General features: G+C 42.4%; 4 protein-coding genes across 5 annotated transcripts; 3 read left to right on the forward strand and 1 right to left on the reverse strand.

Annotated features, from left to right (window-relative positions):
* Positions 1-2242: 2242 nt before the first annotated feature.
* LOC146383937 (urea transporter 1-like) lies at positions 2243-4612 on the forward strand. The gene is made up of 5 exons (XM_084932472.1): positions 2243-2329; positions 3569-3706; positions 3914-4033; positions 4071-4103; positions 4197-4612. The coding sequence occupies exons 1-5, from the start codon at positions 2243-2245 to the stop codon at positions 4470-4472; spliced, it is 654 nt and encodes a 217-aa protein (XP_084788598.1). The 3' UTR covers positions 4473-4612.
* Positions 4613-12308: 7696 nt separating this feature from the next.
* Positions 12309-16102, forward strand: LOC146383938 (dnaJ homolog subfamily B member 5). The gene is made up of 4 exons (XM_084935542.1): positions 12309-12530; positions 13110-13368; positions 13714-14246; positions 15157-16102. Exons 1-4 carry the CDS (start codon positions 12423-12425, stop codon positions 15388-15390), a joined length of 1134 nt encoding a protein of 377 aa, XP_084791668.1. The 5' UTR covers positions 12309-12422; the 3' UTR covers positions 15391-16102.
* Positions 16103-16198: 96 nt separating this feature from the next.
* On the forward strand, positions 16199-20305 carry hwa (huluwa). The gene is made up of 3 exons (XM_084935545.1): positions 16199-17192; positions 17826-18021; positions 19611-20305. The coding sequence occupies exons 1-3, from the start codon at positions 16611-16613 to the stop codon at positions 19775-19777; spliced, it is 945 nt and encodes a 314-aa protein (XP_084791671.1). The 5' UTR covers positions 16199-16610; the 3' UTR covers positions 19778-20305.
* Positions 20306-21009: 704 nt separating this feature from the next.
* Positions 21010-25928, reverse strand: atp5f1a (ATP synthase F1 subunit alpha). Of its 2 annotated transcripts, XM_084935536.1 has the most exons (11): positions 25788-25928; positions 24587-24665; positions 24236-24405; positions 23677-23850; positions 23179-23345; positions 22329-22629; positions 22011-22235; positions 21826-21933; positions 21587-21731; positions 21319-21469; positions 21010-21232 (listed from the first exon to the last, which is right to left on the reverse strand). In XM_084935536.1, exons 1-11 carry the CDS (start codon positions 25845-25847, stop codon positions 21154-21156), a joined length of 1659 nt encoding a protein of 552 aa, XP_084791662.1. In that variant the 5' UTR covers positions 25848-25928; the 3' UTR covers positions 21010-21153. The 2 variants fall into 2 exon arrangements, with proteins under 2 accessions (XP_084791662.1, XP_084791663.1); XM_084935537.1 differs by lacking the exon at positions 25788-25928 and having other exon boundaries at positions 24236-24409; positions 24590-24664.
* Positions 25929-26286: the final 358 nt, after the last annotated feature.

Raw genomic sequence — 26286 nt, forward strand, 5'->3', positions numbered from 1 at the left:
CCTTCAAAATGAATAAAAAAGGCAGGTGGGGGAGAGGAAACTCCATGGCAAAGTGGCAGCCAGGTTTCGATTTCAGCTCGCACGTCTCTGCCGGAGTTGTCTCCACCTCAGGGGGCATGAGAGAATCATTCACTGATTTATATGGTGCACGGGGAGATGTTGACTTGTCTGTAATTTGTGATGAAGCAGAGAGCGGATGACAAAACCTGATAACATCAATGTCTGTGCTGTGCCACACAACAACTATTTAATGAACATACAGACAGAGGGGGGGTTCTTTGTAACTTAATTTTGTAACACAACAAACAAAAAGCTGATGCTGGTAACAAACCAAGAGTCTTTAACCGTGCTGGCAGCTCTGTGAGGCTGCACAGAGGTGCTTTGAACTAGTGTTGCTGTCACCTTGAGATGTCACCATCAGCTGAACATTAAAACTCTGAGGATCACTGAAGATGTTGGAAGACATTGGCCGCAAATCGTTACCGTCCATATGAGATGTAGACGCTGTGTTTCGTTGAATATAAGAGTAATTCTTCCTGATGAGGGGATCACCGACGTCTGATCGCTTATCCTCTGCGCAGCGTAGATCTGGAGGTATTCACCAAAGGTACGAGCTCTGAATATTAATACTGTCACTGAGGCAGTTGCTTATAGCAGCGGAGCTCCCCTCTCTGGAGAACTGCTGTCAGCTCACCTTAAAGTTCTTTCATGATAAAATTCTGCAAACTTGCCATTAAAACCACAGAATATGGTCTGATGTTATCATAATCTCAAAGATTGAGGTGCTGCTCAGTTAGTAACCCTGTCGAGGTTAAAGAATATATTGAGCAATGGCTATGAATGTTAAATAAAAGATTAATGTAGGCACTATGATGTTGAAGTGAAGCCCTGCTTTCAAGCTTTGAATGTTCTGCATGTATGTATGCATACTGTGTATATAACAAAGAGCATCCATACTGTATGGGTGGATCACACAGGCAAAAATTTGTCTGATAATTGCATCACAAAATGTGTAAAAAACTTTTTAGAGCATTTTTACTCATTCAAGTTTGCTGGCTTGAAAGGAGGTGATGCAGTGCAGACAGCTAGTGGCCACTTATCTGTAAAAGTGGCCTTGCACTTTATGGTGAAAGCATTATTAAAGTTTAGTGGGTGAGTTTGAAGAAAATCCCCTGTGTAGTTGTCACAAAGGGCTAAAACAACTATAGAAAGAAATGTTGTTGTTTGTAAAGAGCTATTATTTCTGCTGTAATATTTCAAACTGTGGTTTTTGGCAGTTCCTGCATCTTATGTTTACTTCTAGACAGATGTTGTCATCAGGAAAAACTCATTTAAAGATGCTCAACCTCATTGTGGTCCAACCAGCACAGCGCTGTGATGGTTAGCAATGTTGATGATGGTCAAAACCACTGGCCAGCTAGGGTCTTTCTGTGTGGGGTGGTTGTATGGATTCACTCCAGGGACTCCTGGCTCACTCCCACAATCCAAAAACATGCATTGGTTAGGTTAACTGGCACTTCTATTCAGTATTAGCCCTGCAATAGATTGGTGACCTGTCCAGGGTGCACTCTGCCTGCGCTGGATGAAGATGGATGGACAGAACGCGGTGGTCATAAAGGAAAGGTCAGGGAAACACTGTCAGAGGTCTCTTCCTGTTAATAGGGAGTTCTTCCTTCCCACAGTCACCAAGCGGGGCATTGAGGCTTTCTCTCTAATACTGCAGGGTAGTTACCTTTCAATACAAATACAACCTTTGTTGTCAACTGGCGCTATATAACCAAAACTTGGTTGAACTCCAGGCTTTATCTCCTTTTGACAATGTCCCTGCATCATTTAAAGGGTAGCCCAAGACACATTTCTCATCAGCCCTCTCAGTTGGCTCCTAACTGTGGTTAACCTCATCCTACAGAACACTGGAGTGCTCTGAATGGTCTTCTAGGTGTTCTAGTTCCCACTGGGTCTGGCTTCTTTGCTGGGACTAAAGAGACCCGATGGCATCTCCTTATCTGTAATAAACCTTCTTTGAGTTCATCGTGAAAATAGGGAGAAAAAAAATACCTTTTCCTCCAAACACAAAGTCGTTATCACTGTCTTTCCCCCTTATATTCCCTGGGCCTACACTTCCGTTGACTTTTACATGTGTACTTTACACAGTTTCTCATTTAGCTGCATCTCACTAATTTTGGCTATATTTGTCACATTCAGCTCAGGGAGGCCACGTCAGTGGGATTATATGCCTACAATGGAACAGAGTGATGGCCATGTTCTCTGCCTAAAGAAACTGGCACTGGTGGCTTTTCATGTCAAATGTTTTTATGTCCATGTTGCAGTAAGTGTTCTCCTCCAGAAATTAATTTGCTGCATCCTGTAAATGGGAAAGGCACCTTGTCAAATGTTAAAGACCAGTATAATAAGCTGCACTCTGAGCAGCTGATATACTCCGGTGCAATATGTTTGTCCTTTTTTTTCTGAGTGTCTAAATTACGATGGTTTAAATGCATCTACCATAAAGCACCCTCAAAAAACCCTCAAGGGAAAAAGGGGTCAATTACATGGTTGTTATTTTCAGCTAAGTACAGCAGCGTTCGGCAGTGTGCTGCATCATTTAGTTTCACTGTCAGCTGTAAATGTGGCTCTTTGGATTATACGATTGCTAGCAGAAAGAGGTGTGGAAGCCACGAACACTACCTTTAGCTTACGCTGTGACACTGAGACACATACTGATGAGCGAGTGAACATGACTTTACATTTTACCATTTAAAAAAACTTTAATTGCGGCAATAAATGACAGTATGTTGCATTGTAAAGGGAGTGTTTTCAGGACACAGCCATAACTCTACAGTGGCAGCAATAACATGATGATTAGTAAGTCTCAGTCCTTAATCTCAATTTACTGCAGACTGAAAAATATCAAAGTACTCGAGCCTTACTGGTTTTTCTAAAGTCGTAATAGAGTGATTTAGAGGTTTTGGACAACATGTTTTTAAATTTTAGAGCAGCTTTGCCCATCAATTTTCCAGTGCAAATGAAAGCTCCTGCTGGCTGAATTTTTCAGCTTGTCAATTGGATGGTTAAAAATAATGGTCTCTGATGTGTTTGGTGAGCGCCTGACTTTTGCATAGAACTATCACGCTGTTGCCTTTCTGTTTGTTCTTTTCAAAAGATGTGAAAGTGCAATATCCAGCAGGGAATCTGCTCATCTGGCTCTCTTTGATTGGACATTTGCCCCATAAATAATAACAAATATAATGTCACCCTGTAGCGATTCCAAGTTTCCTCTTAATTCATTTCCTGCCCAGTAGTTGTCAGTGCTTTGCCCTCAGTTGCTAACAAATGAGATCCTTCCATCTAATTTTGTGGATGTGGCTGCACATTGCAGCTACATGAGCTACTCACACAGATAATCTTACAGAGTGCATAAGATATGCAAAAAATATCATGTTTCTGGTCCACTAGCTATGAATATCTAAACAGTGGTGTTTTTTTTTTTACATTTTTCTATCAGCGCCATTAAAAAAACAGTGCTAACTGTTTAAAATGTAAATAAACGGAGGCTGTCATTTTGCAGCTATTCTTGTCAGTGCCAGTTGGTGCTGGCCAGGTGTACGGCTGTGACAGTCCTTGGACAGGAGGTCTCATCCTTCTGTCCCTGCTGCTCTGCTTACCAGTTATTTGTTTTCATGCCACGTTTGGGCTCTGCTGCTGGCTTGTTTGCTGCTGAAAGTCTCAAAACAATTTGCATAGAAATATGCAAAATGTCTGAGCCTCGAGAATGAGCTCTGGCTTCTTTAAATGGCACAGTGGAATGTTTTCCTAAATAATGCACACGTTCAGTTTTCAGATTCATGCAGTTGCTTGTTATTTGTGTAATACTTCACACAAATGGGGGGATTAAAGTGTTTTTCACTGATGTGTGGTGGATGGCTTGCTCTGGCCTGCTCCCCAAAGGGATATTTACACAAGGCTGTGGGGATGTAATAGTGCACTATCCTCCAGTGCCATTGGGGGTGTCTTCCCCTGGTTCTGCTGTTTGGTGAAACTCATAAACTTTTCTGCACACATACACACAGATGATTGCAGCAACCTCAAATCTGATGTCTGCAGTAACTCAGAAACTTTCCTCCCAAGTCTGCAAACATCATTTCCACGTGCTCATCATGTGTCACGCTCTCCTCTCCTATGGCATCTCCTTTCAGCTTGCATTACCAGCCTGCACGTGGCCTTTCTGCCTGTCGACTCTCATCTCTCTCCTCATTTCCTCTGAGATTCCAGCAATCTGCAGACTGCCTTTGTCTGTGGTCTCCTACCCCGAGGTAAATCTCTGCTACCAGAGACAATTAAAGAAAGCTCAGCACAGTCAGCAGAAGAGCGGCCAAGAGGAGGCCCTGCTGAAGGAGAGGGAAGGACCAAGTGTCTATCTGGCTGCAGAGAAGAAGAATTTGTCCTTAACATTTACCTTTGTGAGCATTTAGAGAACAGCTCTTTTACTCAGTGTGATTGTTTTTAATGTACTCTTAATTTGATCTGTTATTGTATATTTTACACATGTTTGTATGGGATATTGTATTTGTTTTAAATGTTATATACCTATGTGGTATGTGACTTTTGTTGCCATGATGCCAGGTCTCTCTTGGAAATGAGATTTTTAATCTCAATGAGATTTTTTACCTGGATAAATAAAGGATTAATAAAAAAATATATATATTGTAGGAATGGAACGGTGATGGAATGGCTGGCGCACCCCCCACCCCCCCTTTACATAACTAAATTTGTTATATAATTTGGCATTGTGCATGGTGACAAATGATGAATTTCTAAACAGCAAATATTTTCTTCTTCAGTATTTATTCTGCCCTGAAGAGGGCAGTACATTCCAATAAAAGGGTGTAACAACAGTGGATGTAAATCTAATCATACTGAGAGAACAGGCTGAGCACATCTGTGTGTGTGTGTGTGTGTGTGTGTGTGTGTGTGTGTGTGTGTGTGTGTGTGTGTGTGTGTGTGTGTGTGTGTGTGTGTGTGTGCTGGTGTTTTAGCTGTAGCATATTTTATTAAGCTTCACTTTGCAAACCACAACATTTTAGTCGTGCTGATTAGTTATGACTGCAGAGCAAAAAAATTAGGGGGGGGGGGCTGGGCAGTCTTTCCTCGACAGCACAGCTGTAGTGGCTGTTGGTAGAGGATATGTAGGGAAAATGCAGAAGTGTTTTCAGCTGTGCAAAAAATGAGCTGCAGGGGAGATTTCATAAATCCCCCCCCCCCCATAGCAGAGAAACAAAAATAAAAACACCTCCCTCACTGCCAGACATAATCCATCTCCGCCTTCTGTACTCCACAATCTGTCTTAATGTTTTCTCTTATCATTTCCTCCCCATCTCTCTGATAAATTTTATAAGCCGCTTTCTTACTTCTTTCCTTTCTGCCCTTTTCTTTCTTTTTGCTCATCTCTGTTCAGCCATCATCTGCCCTCATCTAGCTTTCTGTCCTCCACCAAAATGATTTTTCTATCTGGGTCACGGTCTGTATCTTTGTGTGCATTTCTGCCTGTATCTTTCTGTGTCCTTATTGCCATCTGCCTGTCTCTATCTGCTGCACTTGAAGGCGGATGGCTATAGTCTAGCCAGTACGACACATACGAGCCAGTCACACACCCAGACATGTGTGGGAGCTGCAGTCGGGGGGTAGGTGCGAGACGGGAGAAGGCGACAGAGTCGAAAATGAGAACGTCTCATTACTTTGCCTGGTGATAAAATATGGCTTGTTATGACTGTCTTTTTTTAAACTTAATATCTGATATGCATTCCCTAATTCTGCCCTCATTTGAACACAATACTCAAAAAGATCTCTGTTTAAACTCTTGGTGCATTACGTTACATAAGGAAACTTTCCCCAGCGGCCTGTAAGTACACCAGACCTCAGACGATAGATTTTTTTCGGTGGCCTTTTTCGAGCAATGTCGATTCATCCGGTGACATTTGAAGGACAGGGTGGCGGTGTCATGATGTGAGATGAGGTTGGCGTCGTTTCCTCCCGTGTGCTCTCAGCAGTATGATTCACCTTTATGCATCCCCTGCAGGCATCACCCAATACTCCCACAAAAATGAGACAGGGCTGAAGCATTAGCAAACAGTCGCCTGTATGAGTGCTGTGAAAAAAAGAAAAAAAGAAAGAAATGAGTGAAAATAAAAAGTATTTGGCCACATCTCTCTCTACCAGCTGTCTACTATGCTGTCAGATAAGAATAGCATGTCTGGTACAGAAATGTGGGCCAAAGTCTTCCATAACTGTAGTTACATTATCCACTCGTACTTGTTTGTTACAAATAGTGATGGTATAAGTTAAATATGCTGCATTTTTCCTGCTCTTTTAAGGGTGTTTTATTGAGCAGTGTTGCAGTTTCTTGATCTGCACGGCCTCGTTATATAATTATTAGCCTCTGTGGTAAATAAGCTTACATTCTTTATATACAGGAAAAGCTGTACAACTTTGAAAATAAAACTGCTAAAAGGTAAAAAATCATGCACTCCTTCAGATTTTCCAGAGCTATCCAATGGACTGGACTGGAGTATCTGCTGGCCTGATTCTGGCCCCCGGTGCTTATGTTCATCACCCCCAGTCTAAACCACTGGGCACACTTTCCATGGACAAGATGCAACAGTATGTAAGCCACAGCTGTTAAATACATCAAGATGTACAACTAGAATATTACTCTTACGTGGGCAGGGCTCTAATAACATAGACATTAAGTACAAGTCAATTGAATGAATAGAAAGGACACAACAGGAGGCTGAGCACACAACACTGGGGGGGGGGCAAAGTGCTAGAGTGGAGGTGGTGTGACTGCCAATCCAAACTGCCGGGGATCTGTTTGTGAGGTCCAATATCAGTTGTTTGGTTGCAAAATGGGGGGGGGGGTGTCGGCCCAGGGCTCAGTGGGTTCAGTGTCTGCTTTTGTTTCATCACCTTGTTTTGAACTGAAAGCATTGTTATGAGTCGACTGGTATTATGCTTTTGGAGGACAGAGTGTGTCTGCCATAAAGATGGTTTCTTAAGTAGTAGTGATTTACACCCACAACCCTCCTGTTCCTTTGCTCATTAGTGTCTAATCAGGCAAATCACATGGATTTGGGCTAGTCTGAACATTTTAGAAATTGCTAATCTCTTGTGAGTTTTCCCTAAAAATTGTGTCTATCATTCACAAAGAATGGTCAAAAAAAAAGAAAACATATCATGCATCAGTTCTCTGGGTGAAAATGTCTCCTTGATGCCAGAAATCAGAGAAGGGTGGGCAAGACGGCTTCAGACTGACAGCATAGTAGACAGCTGGTAGAGAGAGAAGCGGCTAAGATCGATAGGAAGGCAACAACATGTTAAATAAGCGCTTGTGGTTCAGGTGACGGCAATATAGTTGTGTGGAGGATTGTTATGACCCAAGTCATCATTGTGTGTACTCTGTCCGCTCCTCTACACCTGGGGTTGGCGTTGTTCATTGTTTCTGTTGTGTTTTGATTATGTAAGCTCCAGGCGACAGCTGACCATTGGTTGGAGACTGAATGGTACTCGCTATAAATTGGTACCTGTCAGCACTGGCTGGGCACTGCCTACTTCCTGTTTCCAACAAGGCTGGGCTGTGTGTATAATTGCATAGTGTTGTGTGACCGAGAGTTCTGTGTCTAGAACAGCTTGATCTTTTTATGTACACTGTAAATATTGTAAATATCCTTCTTTAAAACAATGCACCTGGTAGATGCAGGGGTGGGAAGCCTTTTTCTTTTAATACATTTTCTCTTGTTTAGGTTACGTTAGTTGTGTTCCCTTTACCTAATGTTTTGTTGGTTTTTCTGGATGTGCCCACCCTGACATTTTCTACCGCTAAAGAAAAAAATAAACTATTGTGTTTGGGCCTGCAGACCTTGCTGTAGTACTGATCCTTCCTTGGAAAGAGGGAGCATAACATAACTGTGGGCACCAGATGACAATTTTTCAAACTTCACAGCCTGCATGAGTATTGTTGCTGATCATGTCCATCCCTTTATAACCTCAGCACAGTACACACATCTTCTGATGGATGCTTCTGGCAGAATAACACACCTAGTCATAAACTGGATTCTTGAACATAATGAGTTCACTGTATTCAAATTGCCTCCACCATCACCAGATCTCAATCTAACAGAGCACCTTTGGAGAATTTTGGAACATTTGCATCATCGACAAATCTGCAGAAAATGTGTGATGGTATAATGTTGAAGAGTGTTTCTGGCATATTGTTGAATCTGTGCCTCAAAGAATTAAAGTGGTGTACCTAATGAGGTTTGCAGTGAGCTTATGGAAGCTCATGAAGTAATAGTAATTGATAGTATGAAATAGGTAGTTTAACCACTGCTTTAGTCTACTCAGACATGTTATATATAATTTAAAGTTAACTTCATGTATTTGATTCCAAACAATAAAAAGTAGTACAGTATGTACTACTGCAGGGGGGGAGAAAAACAGCAGCCTGGACAAAGGAAGACGAGAGTGAACACTCAGTACAGCTACTACAGAACACGCGAACAACACCACAAAGAACACCAGGCTCCGTGTAAGCTGTCCGCCTTCTCACCACCTAACAATAACAGTGTTACTGCTGCTTGGTTCTTTAATTAGCATTATTTTCTCCGAGACTGACAGGCACCTTTGAATGTGTCTCTGTGAGAGAGACACAGAGTGTGAATGTGCGAAAAACAGGACCAAACACACTGACTGTTCCCGTGGGCAGGAGTTATGAATGCTGGCTGTTCTGATTCACTCTCTCCTGCTCAGTCTGTGAATAGTATGGATGAGCTGCTATCTGTTGCATGACGCTCCTGGCTCAACATGTTCGAACCAAATTTGTCTGCTGCTTCCTGTGAGACGAAGGGAGAATCCTGAGGAAATTCCATCCTCCATTGGATGCCTGAAGCGTCACGGAGGAGGAAGCACTGCCATGTATGTACGCTCCCTGTGACACCGACTCCACATCTATGACTGCAGTCTGCTCTGTGTGTGTCGTAATCTCATAGTATGTGTAGTACGATCCCAAAATAGAAACGCTAATTTGTTTTTTCTTCAATGGGAGTAAAAAAAAAAAAAAAACTAAAAACAGATGACTTGCTGAATTTCATCAAAAGAGTGGCCTTTGTGTAGTAATCAGCACATGTCATCATGTGAATCATTCATCCAGGACCAGTAGAAGAGGGGCAGTCACTTCCTACCACAGATTTATGCTTAATGTAGTCATTACAACCAAAAATTGACTTCTAGGTGCTCAGTGGCACAGATACACAGAGAAAATGCCAGTATGTCAGCTATAATGTCATTTTTCAAAAGCAGCAGATTTGGCTACCTCTGATTCTGGATCATCACCCAGCACCATTGTCTAGTTTAGTATCCACGTTTTGCCACGATGTAACACATATTCATCACAGCCTACTATTATTACTATTCTCTGACACTAGGAATAAGTTCAAATATGAGAACATGACCCGTTTGTCTGTTTGTTGGCAGTTACTAAATCCTCGTCTTATGCTATGTTCCAATTACATGCTTATTAGAAAGCCACATCCTTCACTCAGACTAACTCAGATAACATGCTTTAAAGATACAAGACAAAAACTGAGGATTCGTGACTGTCAATCCAAACTGTCTCGAGTGTGTTACATGAGCCCAGACTGCCAAGTTGGACGATTTCTCATGGGGGGGGTAAGTGTTGTTTTCACTGTGTGTGAAGACTGACTGGGGGATGTGGAGGGGGGCTGCTGTGGAGATGGCACGCTTTGTGTTTTTATAGTTTTGGGGATTTTTAGTTTTAGTTTTTTTGGCTGTGAATGCAAACTGGTGAGGGTCCAGGCTGGCTTGAGATGGAGTCTTTGATGTACTTGAGAACCAGCCTGTCGACACATTTCACCAGAATGGAGTGTGCGCCGCGGGCCAGCAGCCCTTTAGACTCTACAGGCTTTCAGAGACGATTGTTGGCTTATTTGAAGCAAGTGGGAACACATTTAAGTGACAGCGATGTGTTGAAAATTTATGTAACACCAACAGCCAGCCAGGTTCAGGTAATATCTCAAATTTTCACAAGATATTTGAACACTTACAAGGGTTTTTTCTTTTTTAACATGTTCAGTTACATAACACTAAGCTGTCTTTTTCTTCTACAGCTGTTTGCTGCTAGCTGCCCAGTGCTTTAGTTGCATAGGTTTGCATTTATTGACGACAGAATTATACACAACTGCACCTACTGTACGATCTCATCCGTTCAGTAAAGGCTACTAAAAACATCACAAGAGGGGGAATGGCATTGAAAGGAGGACAAATTGAAATCAATGGGAAAATCCAGCAACAGCAAACATGGTGGTTAAAGTAAATTCCAAGGGGGAGAAAAGGATTTCAATTTATTTTAATGTGAGTTATCTTAGATAATCACAATCACTGCTTAGATAAGTGCTTGGTGGTGTTATGAAGATGGCTATCTGCTGACAAGACTTACTTATAGAAGGATTTGGATACTATTCTGACCTTTTAATCAATCTCCATTAGCAGCTCTTTACAGTACAGAAAATCAGCTTTGGCTCTTGGTCACGTGAACGTCTAAATGTGGTTTTCTTTTGAATTATGGTCAATATATAAAATATGAGGAGTTTGGGATGTGACAGAGTGGAATCCAGAGCAACACAATAACTCCAACTCACTGTGATGCTGCCCCAAAAAATGATAATTTTGCATTCCGTCCTCTGCTGTTATACTACATTAGCTTGATAGCTAAGTCAGGTTTTAGACACTTGGAATTTATACTACCTTTTTCCTGCCGCCCGACTGTATTATAACAGTTTTTATTAACTGTCTGATGAAAGATTTGAATTACATAACATAACAGACGTCTGATTAAAACTACCGTGTGAAGCAGCAGTCTAATTAGTACCCCTGTCATGTTAAACAATGGTTTTGTCACTCCTTATTTTCTTATTCATCTCACAAGCCCTCACATTTCTCTTGAAAGTATAAAAGACTAAAATACCAAACTCTGTGTGAACCATCATCTCCAACCAACTACAGTTGTTCAGATGATGCATCACTGATCCCTACATATACACACACTATACCCATCCATGTATCCCTCCTCTTCCTCTTATCTAACCCTATCCCAGCTGCCATAGGGTGGAAGGCAGGGTACACCATGGACATGTAATCAATTTCTTGCAGGGCTAACACCGAGAGACAACAAGCATTCGCACTCACATTCACTGCTATGGCCAATGTAGAAGTACCAGTTAACCTACCCCCTCAAGCTGCATGTCTTTGGACAGTGGGAGGAAGCCTGACGGTCTCAACAAAGTCCAAAGAGTAAAAGTGGAATTTATGACAGACATCATGTGTCTGAAAACTGTTCATAACAAGGCGCTCCTTGAGGTGGTGCCATATTCGTTTCCTTTCAATAGCTGGGACCACATCCTTATTATCCTCATTTAGATTTGACAGTCGTAGATAGAGAATCATGTACTATTATCTACATAACAAAATAGTCACAATACATTTTAACTGGAATACATTCCCCCTGCAACTGAATGAGCATTGCCTTACAGTATAAGGTGCACTGTGATGGCTCATATTGTGAATTTAAAAGAAATGATATATAAATATGATGTATACATATAATTATTTTGAATCGATCTGAATCAAACTGGCTGTGAAGGACACGCCCTTTTACCTGAGGGCATCTTGCCTAATATGGGTATTATGGCATTGTTAATATGTACTTCAGAAATGGCTATTCTTAAATGATTCTGCACACCCACCAACATAAAGACGATATAGTCATTTTTGTTCCTCCCATCCACTGAAAAAATGTTTTTAATCTGTAAAAAGAAAGACAAGGCGTGAGCTTAAATGCAAAAATGGCACTCGAGGACAGGGGCTTCATCACCCAGCAGGGTATGTTCTGTCTGGAGTTTGTCTGGGCAGACAGCACTTATGAGTTCTTTTTCATAACTGTGCCTGTTCTGTCTGTGGAAGGAGAAAAAAAGAGGACTCGGTGTACCGAGTCGTGACTGCTCAAATCTGCCTTAAAGAACTCCGGAAACAAGTCTCGAGATGGAAAAGGGAGGCTGCAACATCCGCGTGATCATCGCCTGAGCGCCAATGGCTCTTCACCGAGAGCGCTCAGGACACCGGCATCCCCTGCCGCGCGTGAGGAAATGGGCGGGTCCGGGGAAAGCTCAGTCACACCGCGTGGGCGGACGGAGCGGCTAGTGGGAAAGGAGGGGGGAGCCGCCGCTCTGGTATTTAACGGAGAGCCGAGGAGAGCTCAGACAGCACGGAAAGCGAGCTGAGCAAGCGAGCGGAGCGATTTCAGCACCAGCCCCGAAGACAGCGACACACGTAGCACCACAGCTAAGTTTCCCATCATGGTTCTCATCTGGACCCAGTTCGGTGTGAAGCACAAAAATGGCAATGTCAAGTGCAAAGTGCGAGTTATGCACAGGGGGGACAGCTCCGGCTCCTCGTCCTCAGCGGTAAGTTTCGCATTTTTCGCGGGGAAGTTTCTGGGGCTGTTTGTCTTTAGCATGTATGAAGTGTGTAAAGCTGCACGGTGCTGACAGTTCGTATGAATGATTAATTAAACAGTGTGTATGGAACTGGCACATTACTGTTGTACCAGATTCATTCATATGTAAGAATTGCCGGCTCGCTTTCAGCCAATCGCTGCAGAGTATCTCAGTCGCTGAGGTGGGGTGGGGAAGAGTCTTTTGCCTCTTATATGACTTTCCCCCATCACGCTGTGCTGTGCATGAGCCTATGAAATTCATGGATATGTGACCGCACATGCAGCAGCACGGAGATAAGGGTGTTTTCCCATTGAGACTCTGTTAGAGGTGGGGGGATTTTCTGCATATCAATAGATATTCTGCAGCAGTTTTTTGGAAGATATCTTGAGCATCAGCTACTCTGTTTAACATTCTAGGTGATAGAGGTTTGAATTTGCATGCTTATTCGCCACTGCTTGGCAACACTTGGGATACAAGGTTGGCGCAAGCTGATGTTTAAAAGGTGAAGAAAGGTTCTTAATGTGACATTTTTGTGTGTTTTCGCAGGAAAGCACCAGGTCAGAGCAGGACGTGCCCTGTCTGCCCATCAAACCCGCAGGCAAAGACTTCTACAAAGTCCTGGGCGTCTCCCCTGATTCCAATGAAGATGAGATCAAGAAAGCCTACAGGAAAATGGCCCTCAAGTTCCACCCAGACAAGAACAGCGATGCTGACGCGGAGGACAGGTTCAAAGAGATCGCAGAGGCCTATGAGATCCTGACTGACCCCAAAAAGAGAAGCATATACGACCAGTTTGGAGAGGAAGGTGAGGAAGGGCGAGGATCTGAAATTGTGATTGCTAGCATTTTAAATAGCTTCACTAGTAACTGCCATCTGAGTGATTAGTGTAGCGTGGGCGATTAGATTAACTATTCATGTCATCATCAAATGCTAAATATTGATGTGTGATGACTCCCACTCCTATAAAACAAGCTCAACATGTGAAATGCGACAGCTGTGAGGCTGATTAGCTATTGAGGGAGAAACAGAAGAGTTTTCTTGGTCTCTACATCATTTTAGAGAAGGTGGCATGAAGAGAACTTAGGGAACATCAAATTAGGAGACGTTCTGCAGCAGTTTGACTTGAACCTGTTTTCTTTCCCCTTTTCAGGCCTTAAAAACGGAGGCAACATTTTCCGCAGCAATTTCCACGGCGACCCCCACTCCACCTTCTCCTCCTTCTTCAATGGCTCTGACCACTTCGACATCTTCTTTGGCAACGAAGAGGGCGACGACGACCTCTTCAACCCCTTCAGACGGTTCACCTTCAGCCACGTGAGCGGGTCTGCAGGCCCCGAGGGTGGCCTGCGGAAAGGCCCGAGGCGCTTGCAGGGCGAAGTGGTGGTGCACGACCTGCTGGTGACCCTGGAGGAGGTGATGCAGGGCTGCACCAAGCATGTGAAGATTACCCGCAGCCGCCTCAACCCAGACGGCCGCACCTTGCGAACAGAAGAGAAGGTGCTGAATGTGGTGGTAAAGAAAGGCTGGAAATCGGGAACCAAGATCACCTTCCCCAGGGAGGGGGACGAGACCCCCAACAGCGCCCCCGCAGACATCACCTTCATTCTCAGGGACCAGGAGCATCCTCAGTACAAGAGAGAGGGCTCCAACCTTGTCTACACGGCCAAGATCACCCTTAAAGAGGTGAGTTTGGTGCATCGCCATCAGATACATTATGAAACATATGAGTGGCCTATACTCAGATACAACCACTTACACCTACTCAGATAAAGGCTAAGATCTATGCACCACTTCTTGTCCTTTATATAACCATTGAGTAACGTTCTTTCTTAAATGCCAGAGAAAATCGATTACTGAAAAAACCAGCAGTAATACATAAGATTGAAGGTCCAATCTCTGCCAAATGCAGGGAGGGAGGACAATATCTTTGATTGCAGTCTGAGGACAGAACAGAGTGTTCTGTTATGGGCATCTGAACCCCTCAGCTTACAGCGGGCTGACAGACCCCCACAAACACAGAAACAGCAGTAAGCCTGCCAACGCCTCCGTTTACCTCATCAGCCCCTGCAGAGCGAGCGAGCAAGCAGGAGCTAAATTTAGCTCCCAATACTGACTGCCCCCACGAATTGCACTTCACCCTCCCTCACAACTACTATGCTGGCTGCAGACTTCTCTGCTTGTATAAGGCAGGCGCCTTTTTTTTTTTTTTTGGCTCACTCTGTCTCTGGCTCTCGCTTCCACCAGCCCACACACAGATTAGCAGGGTAGCAGTCACAGAGAATGACATTTCAAAGAGCTCCTCCATCTTCCTATGGCTCACTTCAGTCACTAAAACACTTAACGCCCACACTGAGCCAGTAAACGGAGCAGCGATTATAACATCTGTAACACCGATCTGTTGCATAACGCAGAAAATAACACAGAGAATTGTTTCAGAAGGACAGACACCCCACATTTATCTCTTATGCAACTTGACACTTTTAGAGAAACTGGATTCCACTCATAATTAGGCCACTCGAAAAAGAATTGTGAAACAGGTTAACAGCTTCATGGGTCTGCAGGGCTAACTCTCTCTTTCTTCTCTTGTCTTCAGGCTCTCTGCGGCTGTACAGTAAACGTTCCAACGCTTGACAACCGGATGATGCCTCTGCCTTGCAGCGATGTCATCAAACCCGGTGCCGTCCGCCGGCTGAGGGGCGAAGGCCTTCCCCTGCCCAAAAGCCCATCCCAGCGAGGCGACTTGGTGGTTGAGTTCCAGGTGGCCTTCCCAGACAGAATCCCACCACAGTCCCGAGAGATCATCAAGCACAGCCTGGCGCAGTGCTAGCCGGGTGACTCTTACCAGTTCTTACCAGTTCACAAACACAGCCTTGCCTGAGGTGCTATCACAACCAAATCACAACCTCTTATTGTGTTTGGAAGCGGCAAGCGGCGCATAAGCAAGTTGTAGATCACGTGCAACTTTTTGCGAGGAGATGACTTTCTGCGGGCGCTCGGCACGATGCACACCAACTTAGCAGTGCTGTGCGAGCAGTGAGTTGACAGCTGATTAATGGGGGTCTTTGGTATCTGAGGGCATCCATTGACTCGATAGCCTTTCTCTTGAATGAGTTATCTGTACTGTTATACTTGCAAACCTTTCGCAGGATATCAGTGTGCTATTCAAGTCTGTATAGACTTCCTTAAACCTCAATGGTAGAAACATGTAAGGGAAATAACACAACTTTAGTATTATTATTATTATTACTTCTACTACTGTCATCATTATAGTTATATGGTGTTCATATGACTGATCTTTTGCATTGATTTATTACAATAGCAAACATACTTGTCTACAAAGATCTACTTTGTGTACAAAATGCTGAAACACTGTCTCTAAAAGAGATTCATCTGTCAAATGTTCTATTGAATGATTTGAAATGTCTGTATATAATCTGCGATGAGCCACCTGCTGATGTATTATTATTATTGTTATTATTATTATTACTTGATATAGAGATGTTTGAAAGCATGGAAAATAAAGAAAAAGAACAATTTGACTTCTGTTTCCGCCTCACTATTGGATAAAAGTTTATTATTTTCAAATCCTAAACTTACATAAGTGAACTCTCAGACATTTGCAGTCCACTAAATCACACTTCAGACCAGATTTGAAGTTGCTCAGCGATATAGCAGTCATCTTCTGCCATCTAGCGGCCAGTCCTAACATCATCCTGCACACAATAAGGCACACCTGTTGGTCTGTAATTTATGTGGCGGCCAACTGAGCGCTGCACAGTCCTGTCAAATAAAGCCAGTGCTCTGATAGCAGTGAGAGCGCATGCCTACAGTGATGGAGACAAGAATGATTAAGGACAACACTCATATTTGGAGGCTGCATACATTTGAGATGCAGGATGGCATCAGATAGAAAATACTGGCAAACCAAAAAAAGACAGTCCACATTGATTTAAGAGATCGAGCCACCTGTGTAAAGAGAGACGACCTGTAATCTGAGCTGAGATCTGAGGTTTTCCCAAATTCAGCCTCCATGTGTTTAGGAATGAAATGTCGCAAGTAAGTGAAACCACAGCATCCAGTCTGACTGAAGGGAACCCTGTGACGAGTTTGACCTTAGTCGTTCTCCTGCTCGTTCCCTGTGTGGTCGTTCTGCTTCTGCTGAACTGCCTCTTGCTGGGTTACAAGTTACTGATCCTGTCAAAGAAGAAAATCAGTCTGCGACCAGAACGCACGGAGGAGATGCTTTTGCGGTCTCCTCAGAGAGTCAGACTGTCCGATGTGGCGTTTCCTTTGCGCCAAGACGGGCGGAGAGCGTATTTATCGCTATCAGAGCCCGTGCTCCCTCATCCCGTTACTTCTTCCAGAGCTTCTTCCAGGGAAAGGATCGGTCTGGATCACAGGATCCGGCTTCTGAGGCCAGATGGCGCTACCGGTTCAGGGTCTCAGAGAGCGCCGAGCACCATCTGGGCAACCTCTCCAGAAGCTTGTTTCACCCCGAGACTAAACCTGGCCTCCAGCTCACGGACCTACAGCCTCAGCAAAACAGGCTGGCGCAGGAGTGCACAAGTTTTACCGCACGATTCAGGGACTGAAACCAGAGTGAACCTTGTTCCTCCAAACACTCCTATGGTGAGTAATTGGGTTTTTTCCCTTTTTTTTTTTTTTTTTTTTTTGACAAAGTATTAAACGTTGAGTCGCAAATACTTCAAACTGCGCAACTGGCTTAATTAACCCAATTTAGGGCCCCGTTAACCCCTTTGTTACCGCTCATTGTGTGCACAGGTTTCCTATGTGTGGTAGCTGAATTAAGTACAAATGCAAAGAGAAGTTCAAGGCCTCACTGGAAGCAGCAAAACCCTCCCATTAGTAACTGCTTTTGTGTTGCATGCTCTGATTTTACCAAATAAACTATCTTTAAAATAAAAATATACCAAAGAAAGTTGTTACACAAGGAATCTCTGAAGGTTGTCTGGAGTCCAAAGCCCCAGGCAGCACTGGTTTGGTGGTAATCCATCTGCTATATAGTTTGCCTGCACGTTTAAGATCTTTTGGGGTTATTTTAGATGTTGCAAAATATATTTGCAAGTATTTCAGCACATAGAAGAAATAAGTCTAATTGTATCTTGAATGAAGTGTGATGTGATGCAGTTTATCACTGGAAGATGTTAATCCTTGAAAGAGGTGTGTGTGTGGGGGGGGGGGGGGGGCTGCAGTAGATCGTGTTCTTATGAGCAGCTGTTTGTATCCCTTTGTTCTCTGCAGGAGACCGAATTTGTGGGTCTGATTCGGAGGAGCAGTACTTATGAGATGCTGCCAGGTGTGGACCCAGGTGTTGCAGGGTGCAGGGTTGACAAGATAGACATGGAGTGCGAGTACACCAACCTGCATTCAGAGGCGTCCTGTCTGAACGCGTCTGCAGCGGGTCCTGGACTGGATAGTGATTTTGGAGCAAGTGCAGGTACTTCCCCTCACAGTGATCACCACTACAACAACTTCACTGTATACAAATGTCTTCAATAACTGATGTTGATCCATACATGAAATAGGGCTTGCATTTATTTTGAAAACACATTTTATTCCTGACTGAAAGTACTCTTAAATTAAATCCACCAGTTTCTAGACAAATAAGAAAATGTTGGCATATTAAATTTTGATTGTAGCCCAGAAATGATCAGGAAACTGACCCATGATTTTTATGCGTACACTCACTGGCAAATTTGTCAGGTACATCTGTTCAGCTGCTCAGGAATACAAAGACTAGCCAATTACATAGCAGCAACTCTTGGCAGGCATGGCCAAGACAGCCTGCTGAAGTTCAAACTGAGCATTTGATTGGGGAAGAAAGGTGATTTAATTGGCTCTGAACATTGTGTGGTTGTTAGTGCCAGGATGTTTTAGAAGTTGTTGATCTTCTGTTATTTTTCTATTTTTTCCCCACACAAACATCTTGAGCGTTTACAGAGGATGATCTGAAAAAGATAAAACATCCAGTCAGGGGCAGCTCTCTGAGTGAAACTGGCTTATTAATGCTGGAGGTCAGAGGAGAATGGGTAGAGTGCAGTAAGTCAAATAACCGATTGATACAAATAAGAAATGCAGAAGAGCATCTCTAATGCATAACGTATCAAACCTTTAAGCAGATGGCCTACAGCAGCAGAAGACCACACTGGGTGCCACTCTTTAGGAGTGGCAACTAAGGAAAACTGAGGCCACAGTTCTCAGAGATTCTCCAAAATCGGACAAAGGAAGAGCGGAAAAATGTTGCCTAGTCGATTTCTGCTGTGACATTCAGATGGTAGCGTAAGAATGTGCTGCATAAACCATGATTTGTATTAGCATTGCAGGCTGGTGGTACAATGGTGTGAGGGATACTGGCAAACTTTTAAATGCCACAGACTGTCTGAGTGTTGTTGCTGACCGTGTCCATCCCTTTATGAACAAAGTGTGCCCATCTTCTACTGACTATTTCCAGCAGGATAACGTGCCATATCACAAAGCTCAAATCATCTGAAACTGGTTTTGTGAGCATGGCGATGAGTTCACTATAATCACCTGAAATCTACATGCACTAAATCCAAATCAGTAGCACCTTAGGCATGAAATCTGCAGCAACCGTATGACACTATTATGCCAATAATGATCAAAATCTCTGAGGAATCTTTCCAGCACTCTGTTGAATCTGTCGTGAAGAATTAAGGCAGTCCTATCCAGAACTAGTTAGATATACCTAATGAAGTGTCTAAGTGTGAATAATTGCTTTAATAATTGCAGAAATCTGTAAACTAGTGATCACGGTCAGTAATATCTACACTAAATTCTTGGAAAGATTAGAAAGTTTTCTTCTTGTTGATCTTTTACTATGAAGAATGTCCGCATAGAATTTGACCGCAGACGAAGAAAAGGTATCTGAGTGTAATTCATGCACATAAAAATCCAAAGTTTGTGTGATATGAATCCTCCAGTTTGCAATCACTGAAAACAGACTGTGCAGCAAAGTACAACCTTTGATCCAATAAACATCTAAAGTGGAAATGCAATTCCTTTCAGGGGTCTCCCTGCGGATTCTGTCTGCAGACAGTGATGGCCTGTCCAACGGAGTGCTGGCTTCAGCTCTGGAGTGGGATTATTATGACCCCTGCTATGTCAAACAGAATAATATACCCAAACATAAACATCACAGACCCACAATCCACATGAAACAGTACTGGGTGTAAATTTGTACTTTTAATGTTTATTAATGTGTATCATGTATTTATTCCATTAAGTGTTTTTTTTTTTTTTTTTAGAATTTCTTTGTCTCATTAACACTATTACTTTATACAAACTGACATAGTTTTTGTTGTTGTAAAACTCACCGTTCCACAGAACCTGTTCAGACTATGTTCTTCTTCACTTTGACTTAAGTTACTATCAAATGTTATCAGTGCACTGATAACACGTTTCACTGATGTTAGTTAATTCATCTCACAGTTTCATATGTACTGGCCCAGTGGGCTGGTTCTAAGTATCACAAACATTTTCATGACAATCAGTTTCACAGTTGATTTGAAATTCTTTGATTCACTTTGATCTGTAGACTATGTAAAATATAATAAAGTACCTATTGATGAAATTGTTAATCTTTATAATAAAAAAAACCTTCATGTTTTACATGCTTTTTGTTTCGGCATGTTCCAGTTGCCTCTCCTGACCAGCAGAGGGCGCGCCTGGTGATATGGTTTGTGATGGGATTGTGCTTCTTATTTTTAAAAATGTCTAAATAAAAAGGCAGCAGAGTCTTTGCAGTAGATTAATAGCACAGAATAAAAGGACACTGGCTTTAACGGTATTCATAAACAGTGCTGCAATGTGGTTTTCAGAATACAGGCTGTATGTATGTATTAATGCATCTTGCTCAGTCACAGAAAATTTAAACAGTTCCTTTCTGTTTAAGGTCTTCAAGCCTTGATCTTAAAAGAAGCTTCAACTACAGCACATGCGACGAACCTTTAGAAAACTTTACAAGCTCGCTCATGAGCTCTAGATGTTTATCCTCTAATACAACTGATCTAGGCTGGGATATGGTTACAACGACAAGACTATCATCCTCATCAACCATTTACTTCCAGTTTCTAGGAAGTTTGTCTTAAACAGTGTTTGGAAACTTTAAAGAACTGAGCTCAAATAATGAGCCTGACCTGATAAAAAGCTGAATTATGCATTTCTTGGCACTGAAACAAAGTTTGAGTGTATGATCATATGAATACAAATGAGAACTATTTGCATTGCTGGTCTTTTGAAATTTGAGGGATATACAACTGCAGCAGTTCTTTTTCTGTTACAGTTTTAAATAAATGCTTTAGCTCAATGCTTACATGTAACTGATTAAAGAATAGGCAACTGAGAAAATACAAAAGCTCCACATAACAGCAGTACTGTAAAAACAAAAAAGGAAACTGAGTCAGAGTTAGGTGGAATACTTTATTCTCTGTTCAGAGAAATCTGTACATTTAAAGATCAAGTGCCCTTTGAGTTTTTTTTAAGTTCATAGAAAGTATAACTGACACTGAACTATGCAAACATGAAAACAACCAGACCAAAAAGCACCACTTTACTCAAAGCTGGAGAGGAAATTCAACACAATTTGTTTGAGCTTGGCATCGGATGCCTCAGAGATTTTGCCATCAGCCCTGCAATGAAGAACAGATTGAGATGTATTGTAACCAATGCATTAAAAATAAAGAATCTGCTACTGCTTTACAAATGTTAAACTCACTTAATATTTGCCAGCAGGTCCTGGTGCTGGCTTAGTATGTGCTGCAGGAACGCCTTCTCAAACTTGGTGATCTTGCTTGGCTCCATTTTGTCCAAGTGTCCCCTCACACCAGCATAAATGACTGCTACCTGTTCTTCAATAGCCATTGGAGCTGAAAGATGGAAGTTCATGGGCACAGTAAGTAAGACAACTGCAGAATGGATAAATTATATTATTATTATTTTTTTAAATGGATGCATCATTTTCTATACAAACAGCAAATACTCACAGTACTGTCCCTGCTTAAGCAGCTCAGTCAGACGGACGCCACGGTTCAGCAGCTGCTGAGTGGCAGCATCCAGATCAGAACCAAACTGAGCAAAGGCAGCCACCTCACGGTACTGGGCCAGCTCCAGCTTCATGGTACCAGCCACCTGATGATGGACAGGAAAAAGGAAGTTAATGTGAAAGACTCCCAGCACAAAAATCAGTTGAGAGACTAGAACTAGGCAAGACTGAAAGACCAACCTGTTTCATGGCCCTGGTCTGGGCAGCAGATCCGACACGTGACACGGAAAGACCGACATTGATAGCTGGACGAATACCCTTGTAAAACAGCTCAGTCTCCAAGAAGATCTGCAGGATAAAACATATTTAATGGTGGCTGAGGATCCAAATTAAAATGAGGGAAGGCAACTTACTCGCACACTGACCTGTCCATCTGTGATGGAGATGACATTAGTTGGAATGTAGGCTGACACATCACCAGCCTGTGTCTCAATAACAGGAAGGGCTGTGAGGGAGCCACCGCCGAAGTTGTCGTTCATCTTAGCAGCTCTCTCCAGCAGACGGGAATGCAGGTAGAAAACGTCTCCTGGGTAAGCCTCACGCCCGGGGGGACGACGGAGCAGCAGGGACATCTGACGGTAAGCGACAGCCTGCAGGAAAGCAAGAACCAGACACAGACTTTAAACACAGTTTTTTACGCTTGTGTTAAAAACGCTCTGTAGCATGAGACCAAATAAACTCACCTGCTTGGAGAGATCGTCATAGATGATCAGGGCGTGCTTTCCATTGTCTCTGAAGTACTCTCCCATGGAGCAGCCAGAGTAGGGAGCCAAGTACTGCAGTGGAGCAGCATCAGAAGCTGTAGCTGACACCACTATGGTGTACTTCATGGCATCGGCATCAGTGAGCCTCTTCACCAGCTGAGCCACTGTGGACCTCTTCTGGCCAATAGCAACGTAAATGCAATAGAGCTTCTTCTTCTCATCAGTCCCATCGTTGAAGCGCTTCTGGTTGATGATTGTGTCAATGGCAATGGCAGTTTTTCTGCAAGACAAATGTGGATACACAAACCACCAGTTCACATTTTTGTGCTTAGAACAGTTTTAGAAAGTCTAACAGTCTAAAAAAAGTGTATTATATTATAAAGAGTGTATTTCTTCACTTTCTAATCAATTATTCATAAACACAATAGAAATCCTAGCTTCCAGCATACAAAAATGACACCTTGTTCACAGTGATGTAAGCTCATGTAGATATATGGAATTATTTTGCACATTTGGTTTCCCATCTGACAAAAACAATCAGGTGTTTCATGAGACATATCTGCGAAACATGAAACAAAGCTGGTAGAACTTAGCCTAATATGAACTAATGAGTTTAAAATGTAATTCATGAAATAACAAAAAAAAACTTGTCTGTGAAAAAAATAATGGTTAAGTGCTAAAAAACACAACAACAACTTATTATAATAATAGGGTATCTGTGACCCCTTCTTTGGAACCGTCACTTCCACTACTGTAGAAGCACTTAAAAGGCACTGGAAATCACATCAAATACTCTGTTGTATTCAGCTATTCACTTTGAGCCTCTTACCCAGTCTGTCTGTCTCCAATGATGAGCTCACGCTGTCCACGACCTATGGGGACCAAACTGTCCACAGCTTTGATGCCGGTCTGCATGGGCTCCCTCACAGAGATACGGGGGATGATACCAGGAGCTTTCAGTCCCACACGCCTGCGAACCTTGGAGCCCAGGGGGCCCTGTGGAGAAAATGATGTATAAAACCATCAAGTGTACCATCAATCAACTCCACAAAGCCAAAGGCTAGCAAAATTGGGTGAACAAAAATCTCTTTACACATATTGAAATTTAGTTGAAAGTTAATGAACCAACTCCTCAGTTTACTAATAGATTATTAAACAGCAGTTTCAATCATTTATCAAACATACCTAACACTGTACATTTGAATGAACATTATGTGATCATAAACTATAATATTTGAAGTTTCAAGTGCTGTTCGGCTAGAATAAGCAATGACGCAATTAATTTAGAATCTGGAAAACAAGACTCTCTCAGTTTTCTGACAGGTACCTTTCCATCGATGGCATTTCCAAGAGCGTCCACAACGCGACCCAGGAGCTCCTCGCCTACAGGCACATCAACGATAGCGCCCGTTCTTTTGACGATGTCGCCCTCTTTGATCAGCTTGTCATTACCAAACACCACGACACCAACGTTGTCAGGCTCCAAGTTCAGAGACATACCCTGGGTAGGAGAACAAATAACCATTATTACCTTTGTTTGCATGAATTTACCATGCAAAGTACTTGAACAACCACTGTGTTTAATAATCCATTTTAAAGGACACAGTATGTGGGTAAAGACTAATCAAAACCACATCTTTAACTCAATTTTCTGCCAACAGATCCACTTATTTTCAGAGGTTATTATTTCAAGGAAAAACATTAACCTGGGATTTAAACTTGAGGCAGTATGCTTACCCAGTGGCTTACAGATATTCTTTGCTGCTAAAGTAAAAATCTATCATTCTCCAAACACCTTTGACTTAAAATGATCTAGAAACTGTTTAAAAAATTTTATTCACTCGTGGTATTTAAACAAGGTCATTATGTAAGACTTAGATAGTCACCTTAAGACCAGAGGAGAACTCCACCATCTCCTCAGCCTGCACGTTCCTAAGACCGTACACTCTGGCAATACCATCACCAATAGACAGTACGCGACCAGTCTCCTCCAAATCAGCACTGGTATCAGCTCCCATGATCTTCTCCTCCAGAATTGATGAGACCTCAGCAGTGCCTGTAATGTATGATAAGTGTTTACATTTCAGGGTTAATAAAGTTCTATGAAACTAATTAAGACATATATATTGTGAGATCTTTACATAGTGGTTCTTCCTCAAACATTGCTGGGGAGAAATGTTCCAAAATAATTTCATTTCTTAGACTCTAGGCTGAAGCAGACTTCCTAAAACACTGACCTGTTTTTTTCTGCAGCCATGGGCTAGAGGTGTGTAGATTCTTGGCTCCTACACAAGCCGCAGCAACATTCTTTGATACCTTTATCACATCAAGAAAGAGCGAAAGAATTAGTTTTATCCAGGCTCGAAATACAGCAGTTTTCAATCATTAATTATTTAAAAACAGTCTAACCAAATATAAACTGGCAGCTTATTAGGCAAACTAAAATTAAAGAGGTCATGATGTCAATCATGGAATAAATCGTTCCAAATGAACATTATAAAAAATAATAATGAAACCCCCGTCTTTCATTATTAATTACATTGTATGATAATTTTTGAGATTTGTTGTGCTGTTAATTTTGAAATGTCTAATGTTTTGTCTATTAAAAAGTAGATGATAAACTTAATAAGATCCCCAGCTGCCAGGTAACCTTTCTACCAACCGTCAACTCAACACCAATTATTGTGAAAATACAGAAAACACAGAAAAAAAATAAGTGAACAAAGTAAAGATTACAGACTGGACTTGTTTTAGGTGTCACTGCCACTGGATTTAAATCACCTATAGCCCCCTGAGTCACAGAGGTGACAGGCAGAAATATATATATAAAAAAAAAAAAAGCTACATACAGAATACACATGAACTACTGCACCATGCATTGCGGTGTAATTTAATCACAGCAGCTATATTAAAATTTTATAAAAGATTGGGCTGGTTCTAAGTATCACAAACTGTATATAAAAGGTTTCAGGTCATAGAGTCATAGGACAATCTCAACCGATGACTGGTACAGATCGAGTCTATAATATCCATCCAGAACAGTGAAATGTCTACCATAATGTTGCTTTATGTACTGAAAGAACTGTGCAAAGCTTGCTTGATAAATACATTTTGACTAAAGCTGTCATGCAGAAGGGGCCAAACCTGACCTTCAACACCAAGCTACAGCTTTGTCATTTCCACTGACACTCGCCTAGCAGTGCAACACGTGGACCAGCGTTTGCTTTTTTATTCATTTATCGACTCCTCAAGTTGGGTTTTGCTGTCTGTCAACTACAAACATGTTAGCAACAGTGACTGGCACTGCGAAGGGCCCAGTGCCCTCCGATGCAAAGACGTGCGCGCACACAACAGCCGCCATGGTTTTGTGCGAATAAATTCTTGTTTTTCCTTAAAGAAGTGAACAAAAACGTCACATATATAAGTAGAGGTGCTTACCAATCCAGCCCTGCGGGGCAGGTTGCGGGCGAGAGCCGCTGCGACGCGAACCGACAGCATGTTGGTGTCCTACGAGGTCTGTCCTGCTCCTGGAGAGGAGAGAGAAGGATGGCGGACACGGCAGCGAACTGTAGAGAGGTCACCGCGACCCGGAAGTACCTCAAAATAAACCACTCTCCAGACTTTTTGTAGTTTTAATTTTTTTATTTTATTTTGTTGTATTTCTTTAAAAAGTGTGTCGGTAGCTGCATAGATCACAGTAAAATAAAATCATTTGGATACTGACTGTACTTCGGTTTAATTTTTATGTTTTTTAAAAGATGGCTCCTGTGGCTCCTCCACAGATCATTAACCTAAGGAATAATGCGGATATATGGAAAGAGAGAGAGAGAGAAAGAGAGCGAGGGGTGGGGGTGACAGAGGATGGTGCTCGGAATAGTGTAAGATGGAGGCAGATGATCCGCTGTGGCGACCCCCTTTGGGGAAAGAAGCCGATAGA

Source organism: Perissodus microlepis, chromosome 7, assembly GCF_051167445.1.
Source record: "Perissodus microlepis isolate ML-2025 ecotype Zambia chromosome 7, ASM5116744v1, whole genome shotgun sequence".
Taxonomy (NCBI): domain Eukaryota; kingdom Metazoa; phylum Chordata; class Actinopteri; order Cichliformes; family Cichlidae; genus Perissodus; species Perissodus microlepis.